This window comes from Setaria viridis, chromosome 7 (genome assembly GCF_005286985.2).
Source record: "Setaria viridis chromosome 7, Setaria_viridis_v4.0, whole genome shotgun sequence".
Taxonomy (NCBI): domain Eukaryota; kingdom Viridiplantae; phylum Streptophyta; class Magnoliopsida; order Poales; family Poaceae; genus Setaria; species Setaria viridis.
The window spans coordinates 34,068,899-34,082,885 of NC_048269.2; the positions used below are offsets into that span (position 1 = coordinate 34,068,899).

The 13,987-nt window shown below is 46.7% G+C and overlaps 2 protein-coding genes across 3 annotated transcripts; both read right to left on the reverse strand.

Moving 5' to 3' along the window:
- Positions 1-3,997: 3,997 nt before the first annotated feature.
- Positions 3,998-5,301, reverse strand: LOC117865534 (NDR1/HIN1-like protein 13). The gene has a single exon (XM_034749758.2). The coding sequence runs from the start codon at positions 5,101-5,103 to the stop codon at positions 4,243-4,245; it is 861 nt and encodes a 286-aa protein (XP_034605649.1). The 5' UTR covers positions 5,104-5,301; the 3' UTR covers positions 3,998-4,242.
- Positions 5,302-8,799: 3,498 nt separating this feature from the next.
- Positions 8,800-12,640, reverse strand: LOC117865064 (uncharacterized). 2 transcript variants are annotated; one of them, XM_034749144.2, is made up of 3 exons: positions 12,166-12,640; positions 9,993-11,662; positions 8,800-9,905 (listed from the first exon to the last, which is right to left on the reverse strand). In XM_034749144.2, the coding sequence occupies exons 1-3, from the start codon at positions 12,489-12,491 to the stop codon at positions 9,064-9,066; spliced, it is 2,838 nt and encodes a 945-aa protein (XP_034605035.1). In that variant the 5' UTR covers positions 12,492-12,640; the 3' UTR covers positions 8,800-9,063. The 2 variants fall into 2 exon arrangements, with proteins under 2 accessions (XP_034605035.1, XP_034605036.1); XM_034749145.2 differs by having other exon boundaries at positions 12,171-12,311.
- Between the last annotated feature and the right edge of the window lie 1,347 nt (positions 12,641-13,987).

Consider the following 13,987-nt stretch of genomic DNA (forward strand, 5'->3'; position numbering starts at 1 on the left):
ACACTACGAGATGACTGACTTGGCTGCACGGTCACGGCGACCCAGCTCAAAATTTCACCACTATCACATTCGCAGCAACCCTCATTGGTCATGACAAAATACAATGATGCAATAATCCTTTCTTTTTTTTCTTCTGTACAGTAACATAAATTTATCTGCAATGTTGATTTTACCATTAACATCTGATGCAACCGACCGAGCATCCTGTATACTGAATTACCGACAGCCTTCTTTTTTTTTATCGAATACGTAAGAGAGTTGCACATCTTTATATTAAGACAGAAAGAGTTTAGAATTACAACGACGCGCTACGCAAGGAGCGCTAACAGAAGGAGTTCTGCTAAGACAGACTATTACAAAACTGAAATAACAACCTAAGACGATATGCTAGGCATAAGAGAACGCAGGTTGATTACTCGTGAACAAGACAACCTAGGTTCACCGCTCCTCCGCTGATCCAGAGTTCTCCTATTGCCTTGATCTTCTGGAGCAGATGGTCCATCTGCAAACGATCACCTCTGAACACACGTGCATTCCTTTCTTTCCATATTTCCCAAGTGACCAATACGATTAAGGTGTCCAAACCTTTTCTCTTTTGCCCAGTCCACAACCTTCTAGCCTAAATCCACCAGTCCTGTAAGATAGTGCTTCCTTGTAGGGAGGGCCATTGTCCACCACTAGCATGTGAGACCTTCAGCCAGACTTCCTTGGTGAATGAACATAGCATGAACAGATGATCATTGGATTCTGGTTCCTGTTCACAGAGCGAGCATGTTGCAACGGCATCTAGATCATGACGATGATGACGACCCGTGGTCCAATGCCTTTGTTTGAAAGCCAACCAAAGGAAGATCTTGACCCTTAATGAGCCCAGGTTTTCCAAATCAGATCATGTCCATGCAGAGTGACAGAACCTTGGTGCAGCATCCTATATGCAGACTTTGCCGTGTACTCGCCCGTGGATGTCCATTTCCAGATCACCTTGTCTTCCACCCCATCCTGGAGTGAGGTCAACTCCAGACGGTTCCAAAGATGCAGGTATTCAATGATTGCTTGAATTGAAAGACCACCTCTAATTTCTTTGATCCAGCAGTTATTATGCAGAGCTTGGCTAACTGTCTGTCTTTGTTGGACCCTCTTGGCCACTGGAGTACATAGGATTGGAGCTCTTGCGGTGATTGATTGTTTGTCTAGCCAGTTATCCGTCCAGAACAGTGCTCTATTTCCATCACCGATTTGGATTACGATGGAGGAGTTAAAGGGATTACGATGGTGGAGTTAAAGAACTGTCTTACTGTTGGATCAACGTGTAGTGGCAACTCTACCCATGCCCGTTCTTGATCTGTGCGTTGGAGCCACAACCATCTGACCTGTAGAGCGTAGCTTGAGAGCTTCAAATCGGTTACTCCAAGACCGCCTAGTTCCTTTGGCCTACAAACTGTCGGCCAAGCTACCATACACTTGCCACGAATGTCACCGTCCCGCCTGGCCCAAAGGAATCGCCTGCAGATTGCATCTATTTCTTTGCACACCCATGATGGTAAATTTTCTTCCATCATTGCATAGATAGGTGCTGACATGAGCACTGAGTTGATCCAGATCAGGCGCCCGCTTCGTGCCATCAGCGGGCCTTGCCATTGCGGCAGCTTTGCAGCTACCGAATTGACCAAGGATTGTAGGTGCGGTTTTGGTACCTTTTTGACACTTAGTGGGAGTCCAAGGTATCTGACTAGAAAATCCATCACCGGGCAACTCATGATCTCCTGGAACGCAGTAAGCTCATCCTCTGCTCCGTGGACTGGAGTGATAGAGCATTTGGACATATTGGTGTGAAGACCGGAGGCTGCCCCGAAGATGTCAAGGATGCATTTGATTGCTCCAGCTTCCTGCGCTAATGGGCAGCAAAACAGGATGACGTCGTTAGCGTAGAAACTGCATTGGAATTTGATCGCCGGCAACTCCAAAGGCTGCAGGACTGTGGCGCTGGCTGCTTCCATGAAGAGCCTGTTGAGCACGTTCATTGCCAAGATGAATAACATCGGGGACAGAGAGTCACCCTACCTGACACCGCGCATGTGATGTATTGTTCTCCCTGGCTAGCTGTTGAGCATAACTCTAGACGAGGAGGAGAACAAAATTGAAATCCACCTGCACCATCTTTGGTTGAATCCTAGTGTTTCCAATAGTTCAAGTAGAAAAGGTCATGAGAGAGTATCAAATGCTTTGGAGATGTCCAATTTAAGGAGAATCTTGGGGATCTTCTTCTTTCTGATGAGAACTGCGGCAGGCTGCACATATTTGAAGTTGTCATGTATGATCCGCTTCTTGATGAACATGTTCTGGTTCTTGGCGATGAGCTGATCAAGGTGCAACGTGAGTCTAGTTGACAACAGCTTGGATACAATCTTTGCAAAACTATGAACCAAGGTGATTAGCCTGTAGTCACCCGGTTCCTCGGTATTAGGTTTCTTCGGTAGGAGCGCAACCAGCGCATTGTTTAGGGGCTCAAGATGCTGACCCTTTTCTTCGGCGGAGGTGTTTACCGTGGCCATGAAGTCGTCCTTGATGACTGACCACGCGGACTGATAGAAGGCGCCAGTAAACCCGTCAGGGTCGGGTGCCTTGTCAACTAGCATCTCTATGATGGCGGCCTATACCTCCTCAGTGGTGAATGCCAGATCAAGATGGTGCAAATCCACCGGGTGTATGCCAAGAGCCTCAAAGTTCACTGAATGCGAAGACCAGCTTTGCAACTCACGGATGAGATTCCTATAAAGTTGGTCAAGGTGTTTTTACAGGTCCGTGATGCTCGCGGGGCATTGCCACCCTCGAGTAACCGCATCGTCATATCCTTCTAGTTTCAGCCAGAAGCACTTGAAGTGGAAATGAGGCTTAGGATGATATGCAGTGTTAGTACATAGGAGCAATGGGAAGTGGTCTGAAGCATTAGATGAAAGCGCTTGCAGGAAGCAATTGGGGAATTGCTCCTCCCAGTCCACTAACACAATCGAGCTTTACGCGCTCGTTGCTCCAAGTGTAAGAGCGACCGTGTAGGTGGAGGTTGAGGAGCTCCAGCACGGCCACTGTGTGGCGGAAATTTCTCAGGCTCCTTCAATTGATCCTTGAGTTATTCTTGTCACTTTCGTCCATGATCAAATTGAAGTCACCAATGATCAACCAACCTCCTGAGTAGGCATCCCTGATTGCCTCCAGCTCTTCTAAGAATAGCAGCTTCTCGTTGTCTTCTTGCGGCCCGTAGACGGATGTAAGCCACCAAGGCGCCGTATTACCCTGGTCCGTGCCCTGATCAACCTGTACTGTTACAAAGAAGCAACCAAGGTGTACATTGGATAGGGCGGCCTCGCCGTGTCTTGCAACAATCAACACACCAACCAAGAGGCTAACTTCGTTTGCTACAAACCCACAAGTTCCGTCCTAGTTTCATCTACTAGGGTGCGCACCATGTTGCGTCTGGCCATTGAATTTAGGCCGGGCATGTTCCGAGATAGGATAGAGCAATTATCCATTGGAACTTAAACAACCACCTGGTGAAGGAGCGGCCTTACAGATCATGCCGCCGCCAAGATCGCCCTGCGACCCCTCAACCTAGCCGTGGTTCTAGCTGACGGGAACAACTCACGTATGGCTGAGAACTCTTTCGGCGCAAGCTTGGCCTTGTAGAGCTCGTTGTGTGCCTTTCTAGCATCGTTGGTGTCGTATATACATCTATGGGTCCACCAGAAGGTTTGGATTATCCTAAATACAGGGCTGGACATCGAGATGTGTCTAACATGAAGGTTACGGTGCAGGACTGCGTAGTCTACGTGGGAAGATAGTAGCTAGTCAAGGATTAGGAAAACTACTCGTAGCAATTAAGGTAGGACTCGCCTAGTCGAAGGCAGCTGGCGGGGCGGGAGAGGCCGTGGGCTGCGGGAGAGGAGGAGCCATACCTCCACGCCGGGCTACGTCGCCAACATCCCTCCCTACAAAGTCCTCATGTCTGTAATGTCTGCCCGACAGCCTTCCTTCAGAGTTCACGACTTCACATAAACTCCAAATATCATACACACCAAAAAGTTTCTCCAGAAATTAAGAAAAAATTTACTCCACTGGTAACCTGCTAGTAATCTGGTGTTCAATGCACCGTCGCTCCTAGTAATTACCAGTAGCCGTTTAGGCGGCATTAACTAACCATGCTCCATGCCTGTGGACAGGCACGATCGCCGCCGTCGCCGGCGGCGATCACCACCACCACCAGAGCGGCTTGACCCTGACCCTGCACCCCCTGTTCACCGCCGCCGCGTTCCCGGCCAGCCTGTCCACGGCCACGTCACACCGCGCCTTCACGTCCACCGTCCACGTCCGCAGCACCTTCCCGAAGCGCAGCCGCACGGGCACCCTCGCCTCCACCGCCAGCGGCACGGCCCCCGCCGCCTCCTCCGCGGCGAGCTGCCTCGCCTGCTCCTGCGTGAGCCGCACGCCCTGGCCCCTCATCGCCGCCGCGAACACCGTCACGTTCCGCGGCGGCTGCCGGAACGCCGGCCACCGCCCCGTGGCGAGCTGCACGCCGGAGTAGGAGACCGTGACGCTCCCGCCGCCGCGGTAGTCGATGCCGACCTTCCTGTTCCGGCCGTTGTCCGCGCGCACGGCGGCGTCGAGCTCGGGGGAGAGGGTTGAGGAGGACGAGAGGGCGGTGAGGTTGTCGAGGCCGCGGATGGAGAGGGAGGCGACGGAGAAGGTGGGCGCGCGGGGGCGGAAGATGAGGTAGACGGCGCCGGCGAAGGCGGCGGCGAGGAGGAGCAGGAGGAGGACGGCGGCGCAGGAGCAGCAGCAGGCGCGGCGGAGGAGGCGGCGCCGCGCCGGGCGCGCGGCGAGCTTCTTGTAGCGGCGCGCGCGGTCCGGGGGCGGGACGTGGAGGACCTGGTCCTTGGGCACCTGGATGATGTACGTGCCGGGGGGCGGCGAGAGCGGGCGCTGCTGGAAGGACGGGTGCAGCTGCAGCGGCGTGGTCTCCGTGGCCGCCGCCGCCGCGCCGGCGTCGGCGGCTGGTTGGTCGGGTCGTCGAGACGGTGGCGCCGGCATGGGGTGGACGCGGTCGGCCATGGAGGGAGGGGAGTTGTTGCGAGCTGAGCTCTCTGCTCTCGCTGACTGAGCCGAGCAGAGGCGGGCAAGGCGACGAAATGGAAATGGAGAACAGAGCACGGGAGCGTGGAGTGAACGTTGGCAGCGTCGTTTATGTAATGTATGCGCGAGGGCGACGAAGCCGCGTTCGTTGGTGGCGACCGACGAGTGGAAAAGAGAGAGCTGCTAGCGCGTTGGATGAAGACGACGAAGAAATAGAAACGAGAGGAAGGAAAGGGACACGAGGGAAACGGTCATCTCACGTTCTTCATACTTCGCTGCTATAAAATATACACTCCTTCTCTTGAGACCAGGTGCTATGGTATTATTTTCTATTATATAGTTTTTTATGCAAGGGGTTGTTGTGATCTGATCATGCGTGATAATGAAGTTTGGAGCTCGAGGATGAAGGAAGGCAGAGTCAGAGAACACAAGGTTCCACACTGTCCTTCCTCCTTTTCCTTTTTCTTTGTGTAAAAAGAACTCTGCTAGAGCTTAGTTTGTGACTGTGAAACATGCATGCTCTGCTTCAAGCCAGTCTCAAGGCGAGTTTCACAGGAATTTCATGAGCATTAAATTCGTTACCACATCAGCAAAATTGCTGACTTGACAAGATCATTACATCCTCATGACACTCAACTAGTATAGTTACCAAAATTTTTAGTCTTGGTAACTGTGCACTAAAACTAGCATTACGCACCCTCTCCTCTTGTCTCCGTAATGCCCGTTTTCATCCCTTTTGTTTTGTAATGCGTGCCAGAGTTTTTTTTTATGAGGGCATATGCATGCGTGCCAGAGGTTTCTCAATGTACTAGTATTTCACACCACAGTTTGCTATGCTATAACATTCCATTTTTCAAAATAAATTAATTACCAGTATTTTATTCTACCCCAGTTGAGATTTAAGGTCATACATGGTCCAACATATACATCTGATAGTATATACTAGTACGTGATAGTGGCCTTTTTGGTCGCCGACGCGCGCGTGCAGCTTTCCCCTTCAATTTGGGAGGCATCTTCTGTAATCTGTATTCACACCAGTTGTTTTTAGAACAAAGACGTACCTCTGTGCTATACATACCTTCTCTTCAGCCGACACATCATGCAAAACTGTTTGATTAGGGTGCTATTCAAACAAAGACGATCGGTGTACTGTTTCAGAAGTAGTTGGTGCAATTTTGCTGTGCCAGCCACAGCCAGTGGTAGGTGTTATCCAGCACTTGCCTTACACGTCTCTATGTTTGAGAATGTTTGAGTCCATTTGGAAGCAGCTTCCTTCTCCTTGGAGCCACTTCAAGGCAATATGATATTTTCAATTTCCAGCAGGCTTACAGGCATCTGTATTATATTTTTCATTCGCACCCCACCCATGGTTCCAAGTAACGGGAGTTTTCTCCTTGATCGAGCCAGTTCAAGGCAATATGCTATTTGAAAGGTTATCTCATTTGCTATCTCAGCTTCAGGTTTTAGAAAATTCCACGCACTAACCAAAGATTGCATGTCATGCATGCATCCTAGCTAAGTTTGCACCACCCACACGAAATGGTCGCTGGCACAAGAAGGGCACGTGCAATGACAAAAACAAGATCTCTGCATGTGTGCTGGTGGTCGATCGCTAGCTGCATGTCTCCACCGAGTGAAGCTAGCTGCCGGTCACGTTGGCCAATTGGCCAAACGAGATGTAAAACCCCAGCAGGAGCAGCCAGCCGCAACACGGAAACTCTATAGACTACAAGCTCAATAATCAATAGGAAATCAAAGGGTTAGTCTGCACTGACATCATGTTCTCATGTTTGTTACATACTCAAAGTCTGTGTACCTGCACGAACAGAAGGAGAACCAAGTTTTGTACCGCACGAGAAATGGTCGCAAACTTCACAAGCAGAACAAAAGCATGTATCTGGATGCATGCATATCTCGACCGAATTTTATATATGTTGACCAATGCAAATTAAACGAGAGATGATAAAACCACCAGCAGCCACAACATGGAAATTCTATAGACAGACAGCTCGATTCGATAATCAAAGGTTAGTGATCATATATCTGCATTGACATTCACTCCTCATCTGCATCACTGATAACCTTCATGCCATATCAGATACAGTGAATGCTAACAAAACCTTTGTTAAAGCCATAATAAACTATTAATACCGTATTGTCGGACAAAAACGTAGCTACAAAATTGTGAGTACACCATCCCTAGCTAGTGGAGAAAGTTTTTCCTTGGCTTCCTTGCGCCCCTAGAGTTCATGCACAGGTGAGGTAGATCCCTTATATTCCCCACCTAGTTTTAGAATCAAATGCTCCAAGATTAATGCATTTTTAAGGATGTATTTTTCTAGCTTGACCTGGCCATCATTACCGCAAAAACCACTTATGCAAACTGTCTTGAGATGATAGTGCGGGAGATCAATAATGTTCTCCAGATCCATGAGATGAAATGTTGGATTTAGGCCCAACATCTGCAATAAAAATTCACACTTTTCATTACTGACAGAGAACTCACATGAGGATTCATTTTTCACTTCCATAAAAACCTCCAATGATACATTAAAAATAAAGGGAAAGAAATAAAGTATGCGCATAGCTCGTTAAAATAAATGCAGCAGGTTCAAATTTGGAACTATGTTCAGACAGATGCTTGTTAAAAGTTTCGCGTCCTGAACATGATTCTCATTAGGGTCTACCTTGTAATTGATCTAGAAGAAAGCTAATATATGAGTGTCCAAGAAAATTAGAAGAAATATAAAAATTGAATAGCTATTTTCATAGAGAAACAGTGTAATTGTGGATCAACTATGGACTAGTTTAGTTGAGATTACTCCACTTGCTAAGGCATACAAATTCATTAATGATGCACATCAGATAACTAGTTTAGTTGAAAAACAGAGAAGTTGGAAGTTTTCTGACAGATCACCCTCTTTGGATTTCCAGAATAGTGACCCATCAACAAATAGGCAAAGTAAAACAAAGGTAGAGGCGTATGACAATCACTCAATAAGAATGAAATGGCGAAACATGTGCAACTACAGCAAGGAAGGCAGGCATCCAACTACATATACATACATACATACATACATACATACATACATACATACATACATACATACATACATACATACATACATACATACATACATACATACATACATATATATATATATATATATATATATATATATATATATATATAAACGAACAATAGAGGGATCGATCCAGAGGATAACTCACCAACAAAAGAAGAAGTGCACGAGGCAGGGGCGTAACAAGGAGAGGCTTTACCGAGACAGAGGCGGAGCGCCCCCTGCTGTACAGCAGGGTAGGGCAGCTGCCGGCGGCGTCTCCGCGACTGGGCGTCGGCGGCGAGGAAGCGCCCGTCAGCCGAGAGCCCGAGACGGCCAGTGAAGAAGACAACAGCTTGGGCAGTCGGGCTGCAGTTGGCCTGGCCCAATAGATAACCGGTAGCCCAACAGGCCAACAGACCCAAAGCCCCCAAAACGTGAAGCGTGTGGAGATTGAAATCAGGAAGATAATTCAAGTATGACATGATCCAGACCGTTGACGCTCCATGGGATGGACAGGATTTCATGATGTGGTAATAGTATCTCTTGGTTTTTCCTTATAAAAATAGTAACTCTTGGATTTACATGATTATTAATCCGCACGGAAAATATATGAAACAAACAAATAGCTTCCCATTACAAAATCTCGCAATCCGCAGATAAAACTTTTGATCCATGCTACTAGAAAACTGCAACTCCTAATATCACCATATTTTGTCAAAAAGAAGAAGAAAAACAAAGCAGTATGAACAGAGTAAGCAAAAGAGGGAGTGTTATGGACATGGACATGTTGATTAATTGTTCTTCAAAGGCCAAAAGATATTTCCCAGGAGATGATGTTGCTGCACCCTGTGATCTGCCCTTCAGTAATAGAAGCTTAAGCCCTTTCAAGTGATTGTTTGATCTCAATCGCTTTGGTACTATCGAATCCGGATGTGTCGTCGCCATTCAGAGCATTGGTCTCCATGACATGCAGTCCTGAGTTTAGCTCCACAGAACCCAGGATTACTTCACCATCTCCAGGAATCTTTATCTTTTCATCATCGTTGCTTAAGTGCACAAAAGCAGAACCGATACCTTCACTAGAATTCGCATCAGGAACTAGCACACCAGAATCAATATCTCCATTATGTTCACCAACCATGAGATCTGGGCTATGAGGCATCTGAGCCGGCGCTTCATCTTCCAGTTGCCTGAACAGTGAGTTCATCTCTTCAACTGAGCATGCTTCTAGAACAGGAAGCTCAGTATCTTCAGTTAACAGCTCCTTTGATTTACATTTGACATTCACAGCCACTGGATTATCAGGAGTCGGATATGAATGGCAATCTTTCTTTGGCAATTCTGAAGTATGCCCATTTTCCACAGGCAATGCTTCACTTGATCTATCTTGGATATGTTCATCATCACAACTGGAGTCAGAAGTAGCACATTCTAATGCTTCTCCGCTGAGCTGAACAAATTGTGAATTCAATTCTTCTACTGATCTTGCTTCAATTGCTGGCATTGCAGATTCTGTGCATAGAGTACCATTCAATTCATGTTCAAGTTTACCTGTCAATGGTTGATCAATACCGGACTCTGAAATGGACTGCACTAGTACTTCCTCCATGCGGCACTTAAATAATGAGTTAACTTCACTGATGGAGTCTGCTTCAACGATATGTTTCTCAGTATTATATTCTTCTGATAGAGAACACAAAAGCAATTGCTCACAACCTGCACAATGTTAACCCTAGTTGAGTAAATATTGCAAATACATAATTTGAATAAAATTTGTAATAATCTGAAAATGAGCCATGTTACCTGCAGAAACTAAATCATTAGCTTTTGATGTGCTGGATATAGATTTTTGGATATAAAATGAATCTGTGCCAATGACGGGATCAGTACTTTTAGTTCCTTCATTTACTTCTAACACGCACACGTCTGAAATAGCTGCACTTAGTATTTTAATCTCATCACCAACATGTGGTTCCAGTGAGCCAAATAACTTGCCATTGTTCAAAGCTTGCTCAGAATTGTTGTATGAGTGATTATCACTGGCATCTTTTTCACTGACTTCAGGCTTCTCCGGCTTTGTGCCATTGTGATGTCGAAGATAGGTAGACTGCTTTAAATACAAGTTCTCATGTTTCCTACGCTGTGTTGATGGAAAGCGCGAGCGAGGAGTCCATGTTTCCTGTAAACGATTGCCATGGTCCACAATTTGGTCAAATGAAATATCAAATGGTTTTCTCCAGGGAAGTAAAACAGATGGTGCTGAATCAGGAATTTTCGGTAACTCTGCTATTTCCTCTGAACCACTTGAAGGATCAAACGGGTTAGGCCTTGGTGTAGAAATGGAGGGAACCTGAACACGGAAGCGCGATGCCTCCTCCATTTTCTGAATTGCATCAGCAGCTTGCATGTCCATTAACCTCCTGTCAAGTTCAAACTTCAGAATATTCTTTGCTTTTCGCCGCTCCATCAAACTCTCCAAGTTCCCATTCTTTTCCGTATCTGAAGAGCTTGGATCCATAAAGTCCTTCCAGAAATTTCCATCAGCTTTCTCCTCTTCTGTTCTATCTTCGTCTGAGCTAAGGTCACCATCCTCCTTTGAGTCATCTTCATCATCATCTGATGAGGAATTCAGGTTGTCTCTAAAGATTGAGGAAGGGTGATCAGTCCCCAAGTTTACAGGAAGGTTTAACTCATCGAGCATTGGAATAATGTCGGTTATTGATGCATCAGAAGAACTATCGCTAAGATCAGATTCAGAATCCGAACAAGGTTCCTGCCTCATAACAGGTTCCCAACATGCGCTCATGAGTTCACCAAACTGATACTGATTGTTCACTTCATAGTGACACCTTTCAGTAGTGGTGCTCTCAAATTGTTTCAGCTCCACCTCCTCGCAGAATTCCTTGACATACTCTTCTCTTTCCACAATAACTTCGTTCTTGCTAAGTACAGAAGTTTCTGCAGAAAGAACAGTATCGGCAGACATATGTATCACATTCTCCTCATCACGGTGACTATCATGCACAAGGATGTCAGAAGTTCTTTCCTCGATGCAGAAAACTGGAGTTTCAAAAATCTTTGCCGCGCGGGTGACAGCAACATTCTGAACCTCCTCAGCTGAACGTTCAGTTACGGAGACTTTGGATTCAGGGGACGATTTTTTCTGGTTCTCCAATGTTTCCTCTTCAATCACTGGAGCACTTGGTTCCCCATAACTCAATAGTGCTCCAAGAAGAAGTGCAGTTAACAGGAACACCGGAGATGAAGACAGAAGGAAAGTAAACAGAGAAGGGCAAAGTTTGTGCAGGAACAGCAACAGAACTCCAATGCCGAGTACTACAGGGTAGTCACAAGCAGATTGGTAGCCAATTCTGATAGAAGGATACACTATTCTCTTGATGTGGAAAATAAGATTGTTACTATCAAATGGCATTTTTGTCTCCATGAATTCAGCCCTGAGATACAAATATAGGCTGGAAATAGAAAGAAAGAAGCAGATTAGTATGGTAACAGTTGGAAAAAACAGATTTAGTCCTTTAAGCATCTAAACTCGTGAAGGAAAATCAACCACATGATATGAGTTGGTCAAATCAGCATCATTGGAGTTACAGATCAAGAGAAACAGGAGAAGTGACAGCTTTCTGATCTTTCTAGCCGGAGAACATCTCATCTTTCAGCTCTGCAGTCTAATAACACCAAAACTAGGTTGTGAAATACTTGATCTCCAGGGTCTAACGTTGTGCGTGAACGAGGAAAGGAACCATCAACAAGATGCTCATAGCACTAAAAATTACGGTTAAAAAGAAGTGAAAGTTGAGGAAATTTGCAGATCAAGCTAACTCTATGAAAAAAAGAGCAGCGTGTATGGCGCAAGAAACAAAATTCATCGCACAAGAAGTGGAAATAACTCTATGAAAAAAGAGCAGCGTGTATGGCGCAAGAAACAAAATTCATCGCACAAGAAGTGGAAACTCACCTCACCTTCCTGGACGAGACGACGGGCGGCGGCGAGGGCCAAGAATCCCTCACAGAGTTGCCTCGCACCAATGCAGTAACAGGTGACGGCCGGGGTTGGTGGATGGGGAAAGCAGCCAAGCAGGGGAGGGATTGAGTGACAGGGAAAGGTGCTGGGAGCCTGGGACTAGGAGAGAGGGAGGGAGGAATAAAGCAAGCAGAGGGAGGGAAGGCACGAAGCTGCAGTCCCTTTTGGTCTGGGATTCCTTGCCCTGGAGAACGGAGGAGCACCGGCCGCCACCTTAAGCACCGGCAAGAAAGCTTTGGCCGCCACGGAAAGGCGACCATGAGTCCATGACCTGAAGGCAATGTTTGTCATGCGACCCTGCAGTGGGGAAAAGGGAAGGCCATCATAGTAGGCTAGCATCAACCCTTGATCCTTAGCTGTCGTGCTCACCTCACCTCATTTCTTCCAAACGAAACAGTCTCCTCTTGGAGAAATGTAGGGCCATCCAGCCAGCCTGACCTGGCTGCTCGTGCAGCTCTGCAGACTGTACTGGTAGTTAAAAGAGCGAGGACCATACCTTACAGCTCCCAAGCTAAAAGCGAGAAGGTTTCGGCATTATTGTGCAGTACTGCTTAAATGGCATCAAGCCAGACCTCTGACCTTCAGCAAGAACGCAGAGTCAATAAGCTGCGGCATTCTTTCAGGTGTGAGTGTGTGACCGAGATGGGCTAGAAGCTCGCAGTTTGATTTTGAGCTCACACCATCAATTTTTTTGCTGTCTGCAAAAAAAGAAAACATGTTAATTTCTGCAACTAAATTTACATATACAGTGGACAACCTTTCTTTTTTTTTTTGCTAACAATTGCCCAGATGGTACGATGATCCTGCAGCATGTGCTGACCTTTTTTTCCTTGTAGGGTAGGGTAATGGTGCAGCGTGCAGCAATGAATGCTGGACAGTGCCTGCTCTGCTCCGCTGGCCCTAGATCAACGATGATAAAACAATGCCACACGGTGGTAAAGAGAAGAAAGGAATATCATTAGAAATTAGTTTACTCCATCCTCTGTGCAATTTCACCCAGAATAGTTGGCATGAGCCTGCTTCTGGCTCAACCGTGGGTGCCTCCAGTATAATTGATACTTGGTGGAGTATAAGCCTGAACCCAGTCTCTCCATTGATACTGATGCAATAGAAACAATCCAGAACCGAATTGCATTGCACGCGTACCAGAAAACACAACTGCCACGAGGCACTGCTTTGGGTTTCTTTTCTCCCTTTTTCACTTGAACAATGATGAGATGTATGCAAAGGACGGACGGACGGACGGAATGAAGTTGCTGTTCTCCGGATGAATCATGGCTGCTGGATCACAATTCGCACAAAGCTTGTCATGAAACGTGACATTGTTTAGTCGTCTCACCTTCTTTTTCTTGTGGCGTAGGGTAATGGTGGGACGTGCAGCAGTGAATCAATCCATGCTTGCCCTGCTCTGCTACTCCTAATCTAAATGATAAACAGTGCCAGCCACACAGTGGTAAAGACAAGAAAATGGGAGGAAAAAATAAATCTTTTATTCATCTGGTGTGCAGTTTCATGGGTCACTCAGTTGGGTAGCACCAAGAATGGTACCATGAGCCTGCATCGGGCTCAATTGCGCCTCCAGCTTAACCTGAACTGAACCCAGCCATTCGATCGAAATTCCTGCAAGAGAAGCAACCCAGAATCAGTTGTCCACACCGGGAAAAACCTGAGCTGAAGTGGGGGATTTTTTTCCCATCTAGGACAGGAAAATTTCAAATTTGGAGCTGAGGGAGGAAGAGCAATCGAGCACTACTCG

Excerpts from the sequence above, each read along its gene's own strand:
- LOC117865534 (XM_034749758.2), bottom strand. The coding sequence starts at position 5,103 with ATGGCCGACCGCGTCCACCCCATGCCGGCGCCACCGTCTCGACGACCC.
- LOC117865064 (XM_034749144.2), bottom strand. The coding sequence starts at position 12,491 with ATGGTCGCCTTTCCGTGGCGGCCAAAGCTTTCTTGCCGGTGCTTAAGG. Across the intron at positions 11,663-12,165 it reads GTCTCGTCCAGGAAGGTGAG|CCTATATTTGTATCTCAGGG; the intron begins GTGAGTTTCCAC and ends TTCTATTTCCAG. Across the intron at positions 9,906-9,992 it reads TAATGATTTAGTTTCTGCAG|GTTGTGAGCAATTGCTTTTG; the intron begins GTAACATGGCTC and ends AACATTGTGCAG.